This window comes from Larus michahellis, chromosome 2 (genome assembly GCF_964199755.1).
Source record: "Larus michahellis chromosome 2, bLarMic1.1, whole genome shotgun sequence".
Lineage (NCBI taxonomy): Eukaryota > Metazoa > Chordata > Aves > Charadriiformes > Laridae > Larus > Larus michahellis.
In genome coordinates, this window is record NC_133897.1 from 54,673,709 (window position 1) to 54,693,479 (window position 19,771).

The window sequence follows — 19,771 nt, forward strand, 5'->3', positions numbered from 1 at the left end:
AGGGGAGATTTACATGAGATATTAGGAAGAAATTCTTTACTGTGAGGGTGGTGAGGCACTGCAACAGGTTGCCCAGGGAAGTTGTGGATGCCCCATCCCTGGAAGTGTTCAAGGCCAGGCTGGATGGGGCTTTGAGCAGCCTGGGCTAGTGGGAGGTGTCCCTGCCCGTGGCAGGGGGCTGGAACTGTATGATCTTTAAGGTCCCTTCTGACCCAAACCATTCTGTGATTCTGTGATTAAGCAAGCAAAGCCTGTTTGCACAGCTGGTGGGTTTTGTGCTCCAAGCCAACGGGGCATATGCAATAGGGCTTCCAAAAATCCTTCTTGCAACAGCCCCCTTGGGAATTAATGAACAAATCTGGGGAAAAAGAAAAAAATAAAAAAATCGACACATAAAATAGCTGACACAGCACATAAAATCCTCCAGGCAAAAAGCAGATTTGTTCGCAGGGAGGGCGAAAAAAGGGTTTTTCCTTTAAATCCCCACCCGGAGGCACTCAGCAGTCGCCACTCGCCGCGGGCGCGCCTGTCGCCACTCCGGCTCGTTCTCGCCATTCGTGGGAAAACGGGAGAGGGGCGGGGCCGGGAGGCGGGTCCGGAGCGGAGGGGCGGAGCGACGGCTCTGGCATCCGCTCGTCGGGGCTGCCGGGCCGCCTTTTCGCGGGAGGCGGCAGCGATTGGTCAGGTCTGGGTCCAAGATGGCGGCTAACGCAACCACCAACCCCTCTCAGCTACTGCCGCTCGGTAACTGCCACCGCCGCCGCGGTGTTTCCGCGCTCTCCCGGGGGTCCAGGCCCGGAGGCGGGCGGGAGGAGACCGTTCCTGTGGGTGGCGGGCTGGGAGGGAAGGAGGGAGAGGCCGTTTGCGGGCAGCGCTGGGTGGCGGGAAGCTTGAATGCGGTCGGCGGAGTGTGAGGGCGGGCGGCTCCCTCACGCCAGGCGGGGTTTTCCTCGGCCGGGCTGGGAGTGCGTGTGAGGGGAAGCGGCGTGTGGGGGGGGGCCTGGCTGCGCCCCGGCTTTGCTCCGGGCGGAGTGGCCGCTGTGTCCGGCGCTATCGGCCGACAAAGGAGAAATCCTGCGGGGCCGGGGGTGCGGGCAGGACGGGGCGGCCTCCCGGCCCCCTCAATCAGCCGCGGCAATTACTTGGTTGCCGTCGCAACGCCAGGGCTTTTTGTTCGGAAAATGTATGTTCTCTAAAGCAATCCTTCCTGCCTTTCGATTTATTTATTTATGTATTTATTTGCAGAACTTGTGGACAAATGCATAGGTTCGCGCATTCATATTGTGATGAAGAGCGATAAAGAAATTGTTGGAACGCTTCTAGGGTTTGATGACTTTGTCAGTATCCTTTGATGGAAAAGTTTAAGGCTGTCCGCTTTACGCTTTGGCTCAGTCCATTTATTGGTTTTGACAGGTTCGAGGTCACCGGGTGGAATCTTTTTGTATGGATATATATTGTTCTGATACTTTTATTTTACAGATAAAATCACAGTTCATTCTAAAGTGAAAATAACTTCAAATATTTTGACTTTAAAATTCTGAGCCTTATTTTCCTTGAAACTGGATTTTCAGATATGGTATTAGAAGATGTTACAGAATTGTAAGTATTATTTCTGCCTCTTGTTGCTATTTAATGTTTGTTTTCTTGAGGAAAATACTGTGTAAGATCTGTAAGCAAAGTGGTTTTACGTTTTTGGAATACACGCCGGCTGAATAGTCTGTACTTTGGACTTAAACTATAGAGGACGATCTATTCAGGACAGCCATGTCATAGAGTAGCTGTTGTGTGATTTGTACTTGTAATAAGTTTCCTAATTTGTAGCCTTAATTTTGTATGGGTTGTGTGTTGAATTTTGCAGGAGTTTGTTTGCTTTTGCATTTCTTTAAGGTCTAGGCAAAGATTTTAAAAGTTGGTGTACTTAACGATAAATATTTACTACTTTGTCATGCCATGTTGCTATTTGAAACCTATTTTGAGTATTGTCAGTATTCAAGGAGTTGCCAAGGTTTAGAGGGTGAATCTGTATCTTTATGTACTGAGCAGAAAAGTACAACGGATCTTTCTAGTTGCCAGGTAGCTTTATTTACCCAGGTGGTCAATTTATCAAGGTTACACATCAGTGGCTAATTTATTTGTTAGTTCCAACAAATATCATCTTAATGCAGAGATTTATGTCACTTCTGTAGTGGAAACTGGAATCATTGTCCCTGGTTATGTGTTCTTACTTATTTTTTCTAATGCTGCTTTAGTGAGATTACACCTGAGGGCAGAAGAATCACAAAGCTAGACCAGATTTTGCTAAATGGAAATAACATAACAATGGTAAGTCATCATTGTTAAAAGGCTGCATGCATTTAATTTCTGTACCTGTAAGTCGATCAGTAATTGTACTCAACTCCTTCAAACTGAGTTTTCCAGACGGTTCCATTACATACAGTACTTTCAAGTAGCTTCCAGGGCATGTATGGATGTTGCTGGAAAAGTGATCTGATTGCCTTACTTGGTACATGTTACAGTTATAAAAAAAAAACAAAACAACAAAACACAACACAAAAAGAGCATGGCCCTAACTTTATTTTGGTGAATGCTTCTCTGATGTTCAGGTGTGAAAGAAATCACTGGTTGCTTTGCCCACTCCGTGGGCTGGTTTGTACTGTGGCTTTTAACTCATGAATGTTTGCCTGCATAAGTATGTAGGTGGAATGCATCTACATTTCATCCATTATTGTATGTATAAATGTGCTTGCAGCAGTTTGGATGCTTACAAGCTCATCAAGTCATTTGGTGATTATGATACCATGTGATACCCAGAGAGTTGTACCTTTCTGTGCTCTGAAAAAAAAATCTGGAGGTCTGTTGGATTATACCAAATCAGAAGCAGTATTGATTTTTAGTTTATCATGTGCTGATGTACGCAGATGAGTACTGAAACAGTAATTAAATATTGTGATTATTCATCCCTAAGCTGAATTCTGCAACTTCCTAAATACCACAAAAGCAGACCCACAGTAGTTCTCTGCTTGTCTGCATAGATGTCTACGAAGTCTGGACTTCCTACACAAGGACATTCCTAATTTTGTGGGAAGAGGAAGACTTTCAGTCTAAGTTGGCTCTGTGTGAATGAGGAATAATCTCCATTTTGCTGTCTTACCTACCTTGCACTTCCTCACTGTGTGTCTGAGCAAGTGCCATCTTGACTTAATTTTAAAGCCTTTTTCTGCTTTGGTTATTCTTCTGCATCCTTAAAGGATAGTGCATGTTCTGACCAGTTAAACTCGTGGTATGCTGCCCTTGAAGCAGAAGCTGGTGATTCTTAGTGTGCAATTTTTCAGCAACACATAGATAAATTTCCGTATTAGATCTTATGTCTCTTTTAGGGACACATCTTCCCACATCAAGGAAGACTCTGCTTTAGACTTTTTCTTACTTTGTTCCCAAAAGCAGCAAAGCTTTTTGTCTTTAGAAGTGCTCAGCTAATTATTAAGGATATATCAGTAAAATGAATGGTCATCCTCTTCTCTTTTTCCCTTATTCATGTTTGTTCTTTTGTATTTATTTTTCTGTTGTTCAGTTCTTTACTTTCTTCATGGGAGAATGCTATACTGACTTATGCCCTGCTGCCTGTAGAAGGGTTCAGGCTCTTTATTAGTTTTGGGGCTCTGCTTAGCAATAGAAGTTGGAAAGAGGAAACCAACTTCCCAGTATAGCGACAGTCTGGGGAAGAAACAGCAATTGGAGAAACTCTTCTTGAAAGGAAGCATGTTCTTTGTCCTTTTGAAAATGAGCTGTAGTGTTTCTAGACAGAATTGTTTCCTTGAAGTGAATGTGTTTTATCTAGGAATTTCTTTGTGTTTTGTTAAACATTCTTTGTATTTTGGAGATTGCTTTTGACATGTGATTCTCTGGCAGTAACTGACTTCCTCTGTTGGGAGAGGAAGATAATATTGAATCTAAAAACTACTTTTGTGGTCTACCATGAAGACTCCATGTACTAAAATGTTGTAAAACAACAACTGTCACTTATGGGTTGGTACTAACGCAAAGTTGTTTTATTCTTTTATAGCTGGTTCCTGGAGGAGAAGGACCGGAAGTATAAATTGATACAGTTGTCATCTATGAAGACATGTTTTTTATATATATATGTGTGTGTATATATATAAAAAAAAATCTAAATAGAGCTTTTGGGGTATGGGTGTGGGTGGGTTTTGGTGTGGGTGGGTTGTTTGTTTTGTTTACATGCTCTTGCAGTTGACATTTGATAAAAGACAAAGATTTCCTCTCCAGGAAAGGTGCATTGCTAATGATAATGCTGACTTTGTAAGTTGAAATAATGACTTTTTTGTAAAAATGCACTAATCTGTTCTGAATAAAAGGCTTTCTTTTTATTAGTTACTGCGTTCTGTTATGTAAGTGTACATATTAGGTATTTTTATAACTGGTTGATGGAACGGAAAAGTAATAGTTATGTTTCAGTTGCTGTCAGTCTTCAGTTTTTCTACATCTGTTGTATTTGTTTATGGCCTAAGTCTACGAGTTGTGAGCTATTCCTTGGAGTACAGGCAGATACTAAGCTGGATCATTTGTTTAAACACTGCTTCAGGCTGTGTCACCAGAAACCATGTGGTAGGGTGCTGTAGAATTCTGAAAGCACTTTGAAGTGGATGCAGTCTGTTTGATGCTCAGCAGCCTGTGGTTCTGCTGGCCTTGAGGTTCAGGTGTCTTGAAATTCTTTTGCTTGGTAGATATACTTTCTTACAGAAAAGGCACTGTAATGGTATTTGGCAAGCGTGGACAGACAGACGAGACCTAGTTCTTGTTGAGGGGGTAAAAAAAAAAAAAAGCCAAAAAAACCCCGGTGGCCTTAAAACTTCTCATTCGTGTCAGTGGTGACTCTGCTTTCACCACTATGTGGTGCTGTGTATACTCAATTAAATTGTGAGCTGCCCATAACTGCTTGGGTAGTTCTGAGTAGTGGTTTTAGAGTAAATGTTCTTTTGGCTGCATCTGTTCTCCTGTGATATAAAAACTTGGCAGATATTTGGAGCAACTGCTACTTCAGGAGAATCTCTATAAAGTTGCTAGTTTTGTCATGATGGAATAAGAAAATAACTGATTCTAAATCATGTCCACTGCAGCTTTTGCCTCTATAATGTGCTACTCAACTGGTTTCTATGTGTAAATGTCTTTGGACATTGTGCTGTTACTGTAGACGAGCAGGGTAGAGTATGGGCTCACAGGGAAGGACATGCTTTGCCTTCATGTCATCAGAAGAAGAAAGAAGAGTTGAAGAAAGGGGCTCAGGAGGACGAGACTACAAAGAAGTTGTACTAGATCCTTTAGTGTTGCTTTATCTGACAGAAAAGCTGCCTTCTGCTAGCTGCGTCTTAGCTCGAAATACAGTGAGAACTTCTTGCCTTAGCCTATCGAAAGGGAAAGAGACTCCCTCCCCTCTCCCAGGGAGTGTGCTCCTTTTGACTCGCTTGTTCTGAATATATATATAATATTTAGATTGCATGGTGACAAGCTATACCATTGACTCACTGAATGGTTTTTCATTTCTGTTCCCACATCCTTCTCCAGCTTTTTTCATGATATCAATTAAAAAAAAGAATAATTTTTTTTAACTTACATTTGATTGGAATATCATCTGTCAGTTTTGGCACCAAACACTTTATTTCCTAGAAATAAGTCAAGCATTTTCATCAGAACACTTCAAACATTTTTAGCCGGTGTAGTACTGTTGTGTTGGGGTATTTTTGAATAAGATTCTATATGTGTTCCAGTTTGTGTACTTAATTTCTACTTCACTCAGTATTTTGAAAAGAGTCTTAAACAGAAGAAAGGTTTAATGCTTGGCAGAGAAAAAGAGCAGATCTTGACTCAAAAGCAACTTTTCAAAGGGCAAGGTAAATTATTTTGTTTCTTTTGGGTTTTTTATTCTGTCAGCGCAAACATCTTGTTTTCTCTGGATTTTGTTATCTCTGGGGAAAAAAAGCTTGATATTGCCTCACTTCCTACTTCTCTGGTTGTATTTTTTTCACTCCCTCCAGAGGAAGTGCTAAGACTATTATCTTTTAGGAAGACATTTTAATTCATGACTCAGAGGTCTGCAGACATCACTCTAGGGATAGTTTCTGTGCATCCAAACGCTGATAATCCTTTATAATATGAAAGGCAAGATTTGTAACTTTGAACTGAGAATTTGAAGTATTCTGGATGTGTCTGGTTCCTTTGCATTCAATATTCTTTAGCCTGTTGCTTTGGGAGTGCAGGTAAAGCTTTTCAATTGAATAAGCGAATAGCGGTGGTTTGTTTTTGGTTTTTTTTTTTCCTCCCCTAGAAATCTAGTGCTTAATCATACTGCACTGTTCTGTAGAAGTTATGAATGCTGTGGTGTTCTCCAGAATGCTACTTAGGGTGCTACTACAAGTAGGTAATTTAAAATAATAACCATAGGCTTTAAAAATATGTAAAAGTTAATGATGTTTAAAGATTAGAACAGGGTAGTCTCTGGTTTAAATTACTTCATGCTTATCACATGCACAGTGATGATTCAGTTTTTTTGTTTGGTTTGTTCAGTTTTGGTTTTTTTCCTTCTTTATGATGGCACTGGTTGCAGTCATCTTTAATTTTACTACGTGGCTTAGTATGGACATGGTTCCTTTACTTTCTGCCTACTATTTCGGTTTACTTGCAGACATAGTTAAGATAGCTGTTTGGAGCTGTGGAGTGAATATATATGTGTGTGAGCGTGTGTGAAAATAGTAAGACCTAAAGTGCCCTCCCCACATCCTTGGTTTTTGCTGACCTGTATTTCAGTGTTAGCAAGATTTTAAACTGACACAAGTATTGCTGTTGCAAATGTTTCCTTGTTTGTCTAACAATTCTGACGAAATAAATAAAAAAACCCAAATCAAAACACTTAAGTGTGTTGTTGCTTGCCCTGTAACTATATAGGGTTTCCCTGTCTAATATCTATTCCTTTTTTCAAGATTCACTGTATTTTTTTACCATGAAATGGAAAGAGATTTCTGGCTTACTGTTGGCTTTTAATAAATGTTTTATCCTTAGGGAATTGCCCCACAATTAATTCATAAAGTTTGGAATTCAATTGATGGATATTTTGCATGCCTGTATTCAAATATTGATGCTAACAAGTCATCATACAGTTCACGTTCATAGCTTTATGGATACTTAAAGACAGGCAATAGTCTTATTTTTTAATAATGCTTAATCTTTTCCTCTTTGTCAAGAGCAAGCAAGTCTGTCTGGTTTTGTAGTACTTGCAGCTTTTCCCTATTATCAGACTTTAAAAAGGGGAAAATCTGTATCAAGTGCACAGTTACGATTTTGATTTTTAAAATACTAACTTGCGTAACAGCCTGGGGAAGAACATGTGTGACTGTCTGAGTCTGTGGTGCAGCATTACTAACATTTGCTAAAAAGAGTTTTGAAGAATGAAGCATTTGCTTTATGAAAGATACTTGAGACTTGAGGACAATTTCTGAGCTGGTTATGCTTAGTCAGAGCTTTAACCTACTGCAGAAGGGGGTAAGGTCCCTGTGGAAGCATACCAGCTCGGCTGACAGTTTTCAGTTTGACAGGAACTTTTCCCATTTATTTCCAGTTAGGCTCACATCACTCCAGTACAATCGGTTCTTGAGATCCTTGTGTCACTCCAGCAATAATGATGTATTCTGCCCCTCTATGACTCGATGGCATTAGGTACTGTGCACCAGTGTCCACCACCTATACGTTTGTGATTCTGATGTGCCAGGCCATCAAAACCTCACAGTCCAGTAAACTTGATTATCCTTCTCCTCCTCCTGGCTGGACGCCAGGCCCCCCTACTTTCAACTACAGTGCCCCTCACTTCCATCCCTGACGGTCACATGTCATAAATCCGAAGCCCATCTGTGCCTTCTGGGGGACCATCCACTGGAAACTGGAGCAGCACTTCTCCTGAAAGAACCCCCACTTTGGGGTGTTCTACTCTGGAACTCACATACGTGTGCCTGTAAAGCCGAAGTACGTTTTCATCCCACTTACTCATGTTTTCTCTGTGATCGCTCAGAGTAGACCACAGGATGTGTCATGGTATCATTTCTCTTGAACGGATTTTCACAGGGGAGTGCTTTTTCTTACTGGCTGAAATGCCTGCCAGTACAAGTTGGGAATTCACACTGTTCACTAGCTGGGATATTTTGTTGAGCACACCACCCAACAATCCCATGGAGTTATCGGATGCTTTTCCCACAGCTGAGACATCAGCCTGTGGAGAAACTCTCTGCAGTTTTGCTGACATCTCATTGAGCTGTCACCTAGATTTGGCAGACAATTTTTCCACGGCTGAGACATCAGCCTGCAGAGATTCACTGTCTAATCATTTGTCCAACACCTTGCCAAGCAGTACCACAGATTTGTCAAATGGTTTTTCCTCAACTGAGACGCCGGCCTTGTCAAATGATTTCTCCCCTGTTGAGACACCAGTCTGTGGAGTAGAAAGGAGATTATCTGCATATTGCTGCGTTCAAGCATCCATGTCACCCACCATCGGTGCCTCATCATCTTTTCAGCTAAATAATGCTAATATATTAGCATATGCTGTGGTATGCTCAGTACCAACTTGCGCCAAATGGGTCTGGTAATTTTTGGTGCATCTGGATCTAGTGGTGTCTGTGAGTTGTCCAAATTGGTAAAAATAATCTCCTGCACAGCTATTTCCCTTAGATTCTTAACACCTCTCTCAATAGTCATCCACTTGCTTGGGTGGCATATGATGTTGTCCCTAAAGAGATACCTGCTCTTCATGCTTAACAGGAGTCACCTCCAGAGTGTGAGGGACTGTGGTATTCTTCCAAGGGCCCTGCCAGTACCTGATTCTTTAGCCAATGGTCCCAACTGCTTGGCTTCTCTACCATGTAAATCCAACCATTGTCTCCAGTATCCCAGCATCAGAGCAGCCAAGTAACCACTTGCTCGCCTTCATCATGGCTGTAATCCTTACATATATCTCGTAGCTTGCTTAGAGTTAATGATTGAGCGGTTACCTCTGCTTCTTCGGTGTGTGATGTCCCTGGTTGACCGTCGCATCTGCTCTTACTGCATGTTTCCTCTTCTGTACGGGATTGAATGACACTGGGACTGAATGACACTGGCACTGATTGAGTCTGCAGGTCATCTGCATCATCCATCACCAAGATGGGAGTAGGTTTAGTACTCGTTACAGCTCTGGGTCCTGTCATGGGAGCCAGCAAAGCCTGGATAGGATCAATGTTAGTTGTGGAGGCCTGTGGGGTCTGTGCACGATCAATGTACGTCATGGGGGCCGGCGAGGTTGCTACTGGATGTTTCTCTCTACAGCAGATCCAGACAATGGAGAAAAGCAAGCCCGCAAAACTTAACACCACCAGCACCGTGGTCGAAACATCCCCAGGGTATTCCAAACTCTCAAAAACTGTTGATATTGACGCCACCGGAACATACAAATCCTCAAGAAACGTCCCCCCCCACTTGCTAAATAGCCAGTGATGTAACCCAAGGTGTAATTATACACAATGCCCGGCAGAGGGCACACGCCGTCCCGAGACGAGTCCGGCCGCGGCGGTTCGCGAGATGCCGTCATGTAAGTGATAAAAACCGAAAAAATCACAAAAGACCCGATAACATAGCGAAATACCGCCGCACAAAATAACGAGGCGATTGCTTTAACTCCAGATCTAGAAGCGATAAATTGCCCTAAACCAGTGAGAAATGGCAATGAACTCTCCCACGGCTCCCAACATAAGTCTACACAGAGCTACCAGAGGACTCTGGCTATAGTTCCTTTAAACCACTCCAACAGAATCATAATGACTGCTCAACAAATCCAATCAAATCTGCTTAAAACTTCAACCCTTCAAAACTCTCAAAAGCCTACGGTTCTCCAGTATTATTTGAATTATGTGCAAAATACCACGTTGAGCGCCAAATTTGTTACGGTTTGAAGAACCCACAAAAATTTATTGTCATTTAGACAATTTTTTTATTACCCAGTGACCCCTCCCCACCCAGAAAGGGGAATCGGGAAAAACAAGTAAAGAAACCCACGGGTTGAAATATAAACAGATTTACTAGAATAAGACTAGACAATTAACATTAATAATACTAAAGAAACAATATTGATCCCCATACCAATATAAAATATACAAGGATTATACTCAGCCGATTCTATCAGCAGAAAGCTGTGCACTGCCAGCGGTGGACAGCAAATGCCGGACACTGCGAGCGCTACGGCTTCGGGAGGAAGTGAAGGCCTTGGGGGTCTGGTGCCAGGGCAAGAAGTTCTCAGGATTGCAGCCATTGTAGATGAGAGAAACTCCTCAGCAAACTTTTTAATTTATATTGAATGTGACATTAATGGTATGAAATAGTCCTGTCAGCCAGCTTGGGTCAAGTGCCCAGGTCTCGCGCCTTCTCATCCCTGCACCTGGCTGGGCTTGAAAACACTGAGACCTTGAAAGCCACATACCATAGCTGGCTATAAAGGAAATATTTTCACATATGTAGATACTAGAGTCTTCTAAAAATGCAGTTTTCCCAAGCATTAGAAGAGACCTTACTGAAAAGTAAAATTACTGAAAGAGAAATTAATCCTGTGTCACTCAAACCAGGACACCCGCGTGGACATGTTCCTGTCCAACCTGCTCTAGGTGAACCTACTTTGGTAGGGGTGGTTGTACTAGATGGTCTCTCATGGTCCCTTCCAACCCCTATCATTCTGTGTGATTCTGTGCTTTTGCCAAGAAAGGTTGGACCTTGAGGATCCTTTAGGTTCCTTCTAACCTGGTATTCTATGATTCTCTGGTAAGATTTTGTACTCTGTCTAATGCAGTGTTGTGATGACTTGTCATCTGAAATCAAAATTTTATTTGATCATCTTAACAGGAGGCTGGATCTTTGATCTGGAAGTTGTACTGATAGTGATGTTACAGAATCCGTGCTCATAGCTTCACTGGTTTCTTGCAGCCCCTCAAGTTCATTAATGACAATAAAGACCTGTTTTTTTTGTTATGGTTCTGTCATCAGTGATAGAAGGATTACGTTGTCAGTTGTAAGACATATGGTTTAACTGCTGTTGGATTCTGCTTTTACGCCTGAAAAAACTTTTGATTTGAATAGGCTTGCAAAGCTCACGCTAACAATATGGCTGGAATGAAACAGTATCTTGTGTAGTCTGATGTAAGGACTGTCTATGGTAATGGTTTGTAGCTGAGGGGGAGGGACTGGTTAAGTTACTTATTTGCACAATTTAATATCTTAAATATGAGTGAATAGTATAATTGGAACAGTTTCATTTTTACAAGAGGAAATTTGTAGATCGGTTTTATCCTGTGTTAGAATTAAGATACATATTTACTGAAGACAACGAGTCTAGCCCAAACACTGAAACACCTGAGTTTTGGGTACACTATTAGAACTTCTGTAAAATTTTCAAATCATAATGGCCTGTCAGTTTATGCTTGTTGAGTCTGAGACATTACATGATGACCTATGAAAGGTAAATGTTGCTAATAATTGATATTTGATTTGTACCTACGCCTTTTCTATGCTCTAAAGTTACATGTAAATAAGTTTATTGTACCCTTTCCTTTTTATTTATAAAACTTCTGTTCATCAAACCACATAAGCACGTACCTAAATTCAGTGTTAAACTTCCTGAATTGCTATAAACTATTGTGTTGCTGTAAACTCTTTTGGCTGATAAACATAAATGGTCAGCTTTTATTCCTACATGTATGTGTGATTAATATGCAATAGCTCAGAACAAGTTACCAGGCAACTGCACGCTTTGGCTACACGGGAGGCACAAAGCACCTGTCCTTTTCCTTTTAATCCGTGGAAAAGTACAGATTCTCCTGTGACCTCGGTCACTCTACCTAATGTATAGATAAGAGTATTTTTATACTTCTCTCACAATGGGAGAAACACTGTGTGTGTTTCTGCACTGTGTGAGAATCACTTCACCGAGATTCTTTTATTTCTAAAACACTTGAAAAAAACAAAACCAAAACAGAATTTTAAAACTAATTTAACCGAAGGCAGACTTAAGGATTCTCATTCTCACAAGTTATCCTACAATTGTATAACCTTGTAGACTGTACTGAAAATGAGTATCTTGTATGTGACATATTTAAAAGTTTCATTTTTGGTGTTCTACACACTTCTGCTGATCATAATGCCATTGTTTGCTTATGGCAACTGGCAACAGAAGATGCATATTGGATCCAAGGCACTGCGGAACAGAAAAGGTAGTTTTCCAATGTTGTAACTGCTGTTACAAACATTGTTTCCGTGGATTGCAAGTAACGCATTCCAAGTACCTTTTCCTACCATTGCTGCATATTTATTTTAGTCCAGAAGAATTTTTCTGTACTTCCCTTCCCCGTAGATGCGTGTTGATCTGAGCTGCATGATATTGCAGAGCCCTCAGTCTACCAGTTACCGATTACTCCTTTCAGTTCTTGTGCATTTATAAATGTGTATCTACCTATACACTTATTAAGCTATAACATTTACTCAGGCTAGTATGCAGCTGCCACAGAAGTCAGGTATTTCGCTAGTTATGGTGTTTGCCCCCAGTTAGTTGTTTTACTATCTAGTAAGTATCTGATGACAGAGAAGGGGAATGTTGGAAAATAGATGAGTTAGGTTTTATATTAGAAATGGTTTTCCTAAGATTTAAGAGAACACAATTTTGGAATAAGGATTTGCATCTTGCTTACAGTGATCTGTTGGGCTAATGTTTTGCAAGAAACTGAGTGTTTAACTTTCAAATGCTGTTTATGTAAATTGGCTTACCTATGAATAACCTCCTTCAACTGTGCGTAACAAAGAAATAAATTTGCATATGTAGACACGTGCGTATTCGTACATAATTGCAGGTGCACAGCTGGGGATGCTGCTTGTGTTTGGTGACCATAGAAATACAGAGGGGCAGCAGTGGTGAAAGAAGAACCTTTAAAGATAGTCGTTGCTCTCATTCTGAAGGTGAATGATAAGCTTTCTGTATTGTCCTTGACAAATGCTTGTCTAATTTATTCTTAAAACTTTCCTATAATTATTGCTACTGTTGCAAAGATTGCTACGTACCCTAAATTTTTCAGGTTGTAATTTAAGCCCTGTTATTCCATGTCCCATGTGCAGTGGATCTACACAAAAGGTTTTCTTTTTATAGCTACCTTTTAGATGTATAAACGTTATTTCTCTTCGGTATTGCCCTTTCCAGATTAAGCAGCTGTTTTTCAATTTATACTTTTAAGTCAGACTTTTGTAGATCATTGAGCACCCTCTTGGACTTCCTGTAGACTCTCCCCAGTTATACTACATCCTTCTTGAAATGCAGTTCATCATCTGGAGGGTTCAACAGCTAATCCATGCAAATATAATGCTGCAAAAACAATATGTAGATGTACGAACTTGAATGTGATGTGCAACGAGGAATCACTAAGCCCTTTAATTAGCGAGAAATGGTACGTAAAAACCATGTGACAGAGCTGGCATACTGGTCTTCAAGCTTGCAGTGCAGCTCCATGGCCTTTGGATGACTAAAGAAAAGCATGAGGTCCAGGAGAGAATTGCTGCTGAATCTTTGTAAATGATTTGAAGAGAGGTTTTTAAAGTCAGAAATTAAAGTGAGGTGCCCAATTCCAAATTGCCTGTGAAATCACTGTGTACTTCCTTCGCTTGTGTAACTTTGTGTTATATATTGTCTAGCAGCTTTTATTTCAAAATTGTGTGACAGGTGATGTAATGATCTCACAATAATAGGCATAATCGAAGTAATGGAAAATGTCAGCATTTGAAACAGAGACACGATAAATTATTAACGACTTATACATCTGTCACTTACCATGCCTTCCATGTTACAGCTGTCTTAATAACTGATGCTGTTTCCTCAGATTTTAAGCTGTGGTATCTGATTTTTGTTTCAGGGCGTGTTCTGAAGTTGCTGATGGCACTGCCTTAGCCCTTTGGCTATAAAGAGTAGCAAATATTTTGTGGATTATCAGTATGAGCAGCAGTCAGACAGCATTCTTTTCAAATCAACAGGGAAGAAAGTTGCACCAGTTTGTCTCGGTTCCCTAATACTAAAGGTCTTTCTCACATTTATTGATCCTTTTGAATTTTCCTCCTTGTCCAGGGTCAGTTGATGACTGGCACGAAATGTCACATCTTTGCAAACGGTTTGTAACTATGGAAAAGAGATTTCTTGACTCCCTCATGTGATGAGTCGACATTGAAGAAACGGTATGCTGCTCATCTCTAAGTCAGAGATAGGAATCAGATAGGAATGGGTGACTGGAAAATAGAATAGAACTGGGCCCCTTGAGACAGAAATGCATTGATGAAATCATGTAGTATTATTAATCAAGATATAGTGTCACTTTTTTATCAGCTAACACACAGATCCTATGCTAAAATCATATTTGTTCCAGGTAATTCTAGTCAGTCTTTCAAAGCAATGTGTCTGCTTTGCAAATGAGAAAATGTTGATGCATTGAAATATTGAAACAATAAGGGCTGTTTTCCTTCCCCATTTCAAAATAGGCACAGCGGAGCCTATATAGTTTTCAAAGCGGTAGCGGCTCCTTCACCTACTTGTTAGCATACAGAGCAGAATCTGTACTTTCTCCTTCTGTATGGCTTTTGAAAGAAAGTTGGTTGCACTTGTTCGCTTGTTGGAAAAAATGGGATGGTGATCAAGCGCAACTGTAGCAAATACTTGCTTTGCTTAAACAATTTAGAATTTTCCTGTGTTGATACTCATTAGAAAAAATCAAAACTTGAAAAAAATTACTTTAAGGATTAAACTATAAGGTTGTTTTCAGAAAAATATTTTAGAATAATAAATGGAACCTGGTTTTAGATAAAAAGTAATTTTCATAGCACTTTGAGGTAAAATAGCTGTCTGTAAGCACAATGCTTAAGCAAAAGGTATTTGGTCTCTTTGTGGTTCTTTTTGTGGCCTTCTAAGGGAAAAGTCTGGCTACATGAGCCCTAGTTATATGTGTTATAAAAAACTGATCTGCTTTTCAAGCTGGGACTGAAAAATTTTTCATTAAAACTTAGCTAAATGAAACACATAAGCAAGGAAGAATCTATTGTTGAACACAATGGAACTGATATTAAACTGAAGTCAATTTTTCGCATAAAAATTCAGTGTGCTTATTCTTGAAGCTTCAGATTGCATAAAAGGGAGGGCATTTGTCACGTTAAGTCAACAGGCATTTTCTAAGGTGCGTACTGAAAGAGCATGTACTTTTTTCTCCAAGGTTGAATTAGCAGTTTGTGCCAACAACAGGGGCAGCTTTAAAAGCGGAGTCCTTCACTATTTCCTGCTGAAGTCATCAATACTGTTAAGCCTTATAAATAGGTAAAATTTACACCAAATTTAAAGCTAATAGTTTCCTCTTGCAAAGATTTAACTGTACCTTGGGGAAAAGTTGCTGCCCTTTGAGATTAAAAGGGAATTACTCCTACAGAGAATAGCTGTATATAATATAAACTTCTCTGCCTTATACGCTAGCTGTAGAACCCATGCTAACCTTAAGAAAAGCAAACAAATTCAGTGAGTTTTCTCTGTAGACCAATATGATGTGAAAGAGTAATTTTACAAGAACAACATTTCTCAGCTACCCATAACAATATTTTCTGTCCCATATTAAACATATAGCTGAAACTGAGCTATTTTTCTCTGATAAACTCTGGTTGCCCTCTGCACTTACAGTGGGAACGAGGATAAAAACTGGTTCTGGAATGACGGTCAGAGCAGTGAATGTGAAACTCTTAGGGAAGAGCTGTTTTAACTTAATCTGTGCTCTCGCTTAACAAAGAAGAGACGACGCTCTACTTGCTACTGATTTTTATGATGTTTCTTTTCTCTGCCTTTCTCTTTACTTTTCTGACATGCTGGAGTCTCCCAAAGGACGGGATGGTGTCATGAGCATTCAGACACAGCATATCCGCTTTAGTTCAAATAACTGTCAGGTGTTTCTTAGGCTGCTGCCTATAAAAAGCATTTTGCTATGGCAATAGTCCCAAGTGACAAAGTGGATGGGTCTGTTGGTTTAATTAAACCTCTCTTGCATTGCGTCTTTCCCCACCCCCCATCCAGCTTATATCAAAAATCAAGTAACAAGGCAATCTTGAAATGGAAATGTTAGTGGGTTTTAAGGCAAGGAGAACTGTTATTTAGTCTGCACTCCAGTATGCCATGACAGAGGTCTGTGCCAAGCAATTGCTCAATCGAACTTTGTATGATTGTTGTTTATTGAGGTAATGATTAGGGATGAACCAAAAGTACATCATGGCTGTACAAGCGTAAAGAAGTAGCTGAATTTCTGTATTCTATTCATACTGGATACACATTCTTTGATGTATATGTATAGCTAATATTCACATAGTGAATTGTTCTAGTTTGTGTGTACGGAGTTTCAAATGACTTGATGCTGAATACTGTAAGTATTTGGAGAAATTAGCACTGAAATTCTGAACTTGCAGAAGAGAGCCACCACCTTGAAATATTTCTTTTCTTTAAAGGAAAGAAATCCATTAATACTACCAGTGCTGTTTAATCAGAATGCCACATACTGGAATTTTCTTCTAATGTCATAGCATAAGGTTAGGATGATATTTCAGTTTTCCACAGATATTTCACAGTTCACAAAGAATGGGAAGCTCAGGAAGACAAAATTACAAAAGCTTTATTTTAAAATACGAACATCTATAAGAAAGCAGTAGAAAAACATCTAATGACAGAACTATCTTTACAATACATCTCTGTTCCTCTTTGGTTATTTGTCCCTCTGTTGTCCATTCTCCAAAATCTTCCACGCATTTTGTCCATATATATTGGTTTGTGTGCTCTCTGTCTAAAATTACATGCACAGAACACAAGGTTTTTTTGTCTTATGTGAGGCTTGTGTAGCTATATGTATGAAGGAATATCTCAGATCTAAGAGCTGCAATATAGACAGTTTACTTTATTAACAAAGATTTAGTATTTAACCTACACAGCTGTGTTCTTAGGGACTGAGTCTCTGTTCTTATGAGTATAATATCCATCTACATAATAGCTCACAGCTATTTGTGTTAGAGGAAATGACGGTTCATTCTTAGCGTTTGAGTTCACTGTTGCTTCTGAATTGAATACAACTGTGGAAAATACGGCAATAGCATGCATATGGATGAGATGTTGCAGCACAACAAATAATCAGAATACATAAATCATAGTTTACAACCTGCTGTTTTAGAAACTAAGAGTCAGACTGAAGTATCAGAAGATGCCTTTTTTAAAACCCTGTTAGTTATCTAACCCCACTTGTTTGCCTAAGTGGCTAAAGGCTTATTTTTTAAAATACCCCAGAACTGCCTCAGCTTATTTAATTTGTCTAAATGTTACTCCTGCTGAGAAAGTAAGAAGTGAGTCCTGCTGCCTTGTCATGGCGTCACAATGAAGGTATCTGGGCATAGGGGAAATGAGGAATGGTTGTCTAGAGAGGGGAACAGGGGCTTGGAGTGTGGCCTGAATGCTCCTGGCAAAGGACTCCTTAAACTACCCAGGCCTAAAAAATTTTTGAGCTCAACTGGGTTTTACCACTTTTAGTAAATTCCAACTTTGGAGACAGAATTAACTTTTCCCTCTGAAACTCGTTTTACAGTAGATGAGGGAAGGCCCACAGCTAGCTAAAAATCAGGTATTTTTTAAGAAAAACCCACTTCAACAGCAATAAATGTTCTAAATAAATATATTTAAACTGCTTCATCCATGAGAGTATAAATGTTTGCTGTCTTCCAAATCATTCAGACCTGACAAAGGAATCCTCTAAAATGTTGGCCAAATGCTAGAAGTCATTATTTAAATAGTTTTCGGTGTACATGAAATCAAAAGTTAATCCATGTAAACAGATTCCATTTGCTGGAAAACTTAGAATAGTTAATTGCATAACTTGTGAGTGTTAAAAGGCTGCCAGCCGTAAGGTGGGAGTGCTACAAAGATGTATGGTCCAGGGAAATGCTGCGGTCAAGAGGATTTTGTTCTGTTGAATAGCATCGTTGTAGGTTTGCTGCTAAGCCTCAAGGTTGGTAATGAAGGGGGGAAAAAGATTAACCTAAGGGTGGAAGATGCAGTTTGTGCTCTTTAGGAGAGAGAAAAGCAGCAGATGGAGCAAGAATGCGAAGGCCCTGTCCACCCTGTGTTGTGCACCTGGCTTTGCTGCTTGAACCCATTTAGTCAAATGCAGCCACTATACTATATATACTTTATATGTTGTAGTACTTCTCCAGATAGCTGTAATTAAAATGGCTGGGTTGCTGGTGGAGCAGATTGAGTACACTTTCTTCTCACCCCCCCCCCCATTAGTCTTCCTCCCCCACACATGTTCTTTGGTTGCTGAGCAATGCTACTCTTCCTGTCTTTGTATCGGGGGCAGACTTTGGTGTCATGTATCTGCTGGCCCTGCTCTGTCTGCCTCCTCCACGGATGAAATGTCATAGCTCCTGACACAAGGCTTGTCGCCTGGCTGAGGGAAAGGGCATCCACTTGCAGCTCGCATCTCTCCTCTGCTGGCAAATGTTTGTGCTCACAGGCAGGGCACAGCCCCGGCAGCTGACTAGAGGGAGGCAGATATCCCTAATGTCAACTCTTCCATGAACCCACGTAGCCTCATTTCCTGCCAGTTTGGGACTGGAATTTAGAGGCTGATGCCTGATAAGAAATGAGTTAATGCTGCGGTCTTTCCCGCACTGGGGCAGGAGTTTTTATTGCTTATTCCTACAAATCTTTACACCAAACTTGCATTAGCTTTGCATCTTTCATCACTTGACCCTTTTAGATTCAGGCAAATTGATAAAAAGTTAAAAAATTATGAGGAGGTCAGTAATCCTATAAGCCTTATTTTCCTTGAAGCTGAAATAAAGCAATGGAAGATCATTACAGGCAGAGCCAGAAACAGAACTCAGGTCTTGTCTGAGTCGGACAACGCAATTTAATCCACTTTGCATTTCAGAAAAATAATTGACTCTCAGTCCTTAACTCTGCAATAGATGCTCCTACCATTACTTTGGCACCGTGACTGTATGGCAGCTTTTAGCTGGTGATTGACTAAAACTGAGTATTTGTCATGGTACCCTCCTGAAAATCCAAGATGTCCCAACTCAGGAACAAATTGTATGTTATTCTTCAGGCTGTGCGTGCAGGGCCTGTGTAGTAGGTGTCTGTACCTGTCTGAAGGGACTGTATGGAAATCCTGTATTTGAAGCTTGCTGATGATGCTATGAGAAAAAAAAACAACATGCATAGGATCATACAGTTAAAGATGGAATTATGATGCCTGTGTACAATTTGGCTTCATGGTGGGATGGCAAGTTTAATTCTCGCATTTCTAAAGATTTTGTGCCTGTATTTCATAATTCTACAATGCAGTACATCGTTAATACTTTTACTCGTTCAATCGAAAGTATTATCTTTTTAAAAATTAATATTTAAATAAACCAAACTGTCCCTTACCACACACCAAAACTGAGGAAAATGAGGAGACGGGGTTGTTCTTTAAGAAAGGCTAACGCTTTTTATTTCCAGTCCCTTCTTCTCATGCTTATGGAAAGTCCTTCCTGATCAAGCAACATCCCAGGAGAGCAAGGCATTCCTCAACCTGACCTGCAACTTTGCGCTGAAATTATCTTCCCTGCAAGGGCAATCAAGAATAAAATACAGGTAGAGACAGGGAGA

The 19,771-nt window shown here is 40.4% G+C and overlaps 1 protein-coding gene across 2 annotated transcripts; it reads left to right on the forward strand.

Moving 5' to 3' along the window:
• Positions 1-569: 569 nt before the first annotated feature.
• LSM5 (LSM5 homolog, U6 small nuclear RNA and mRNA degradation associated) lies at positions 570-4,388 on the forward strand. 2 transcript variants are annotated; one of them, XM_074575499.1, is made up of 5 exons: positions 570-744; positions 1,246-1,341; positions 1,572-1,599; positions 2,250-2,322; positions 4,064-4,388. In XM_074575499.1, exons 1-5 carry the CDS (start codon positions 699-701, stop codon positions 4,094-4,096), a joined length of 276 nt encoding a protein of 91 aa, XP_074431600.1. In that variant the 5' UTR covers positions 570-698; the 3' UTR covers positions 4,097-4,388. The 2 variants fall into 2 exon arrangements, with proteins under 2 accessions (XP_074431600.1, XP_074431601.1); XM_074575500.1 differs by having other exon boundaries at positions 703-824.
• Positions 4,389-19,771: the final 15,383 nt, after the last annotated feature.

Excerpts from the sequence above, each read along its gene's own strand:
- LSM5 (XM_074575499.1), top strand. The coding sequence starts at position 699 with ATGGCGGCTAACGCAACCACCAACCCCTCTCAGCTACTGCCGCTCG. Across the intron at positions 1,600-2,249 it reads TTAGAAGATGTTACAGAATT|TGAGATTACACCTGAGGGCA; the intron begins GTAAGTATTATT and ends ATGCTGCTTTAG. Across the intron at positions 2,323-4,063 it reads ATGGAAATAACATAACAATG|CTGGTTCCTGGAGGAGAAGG; the intron begins GTAAGTCATCAT and ends ATTCTTTTATAG.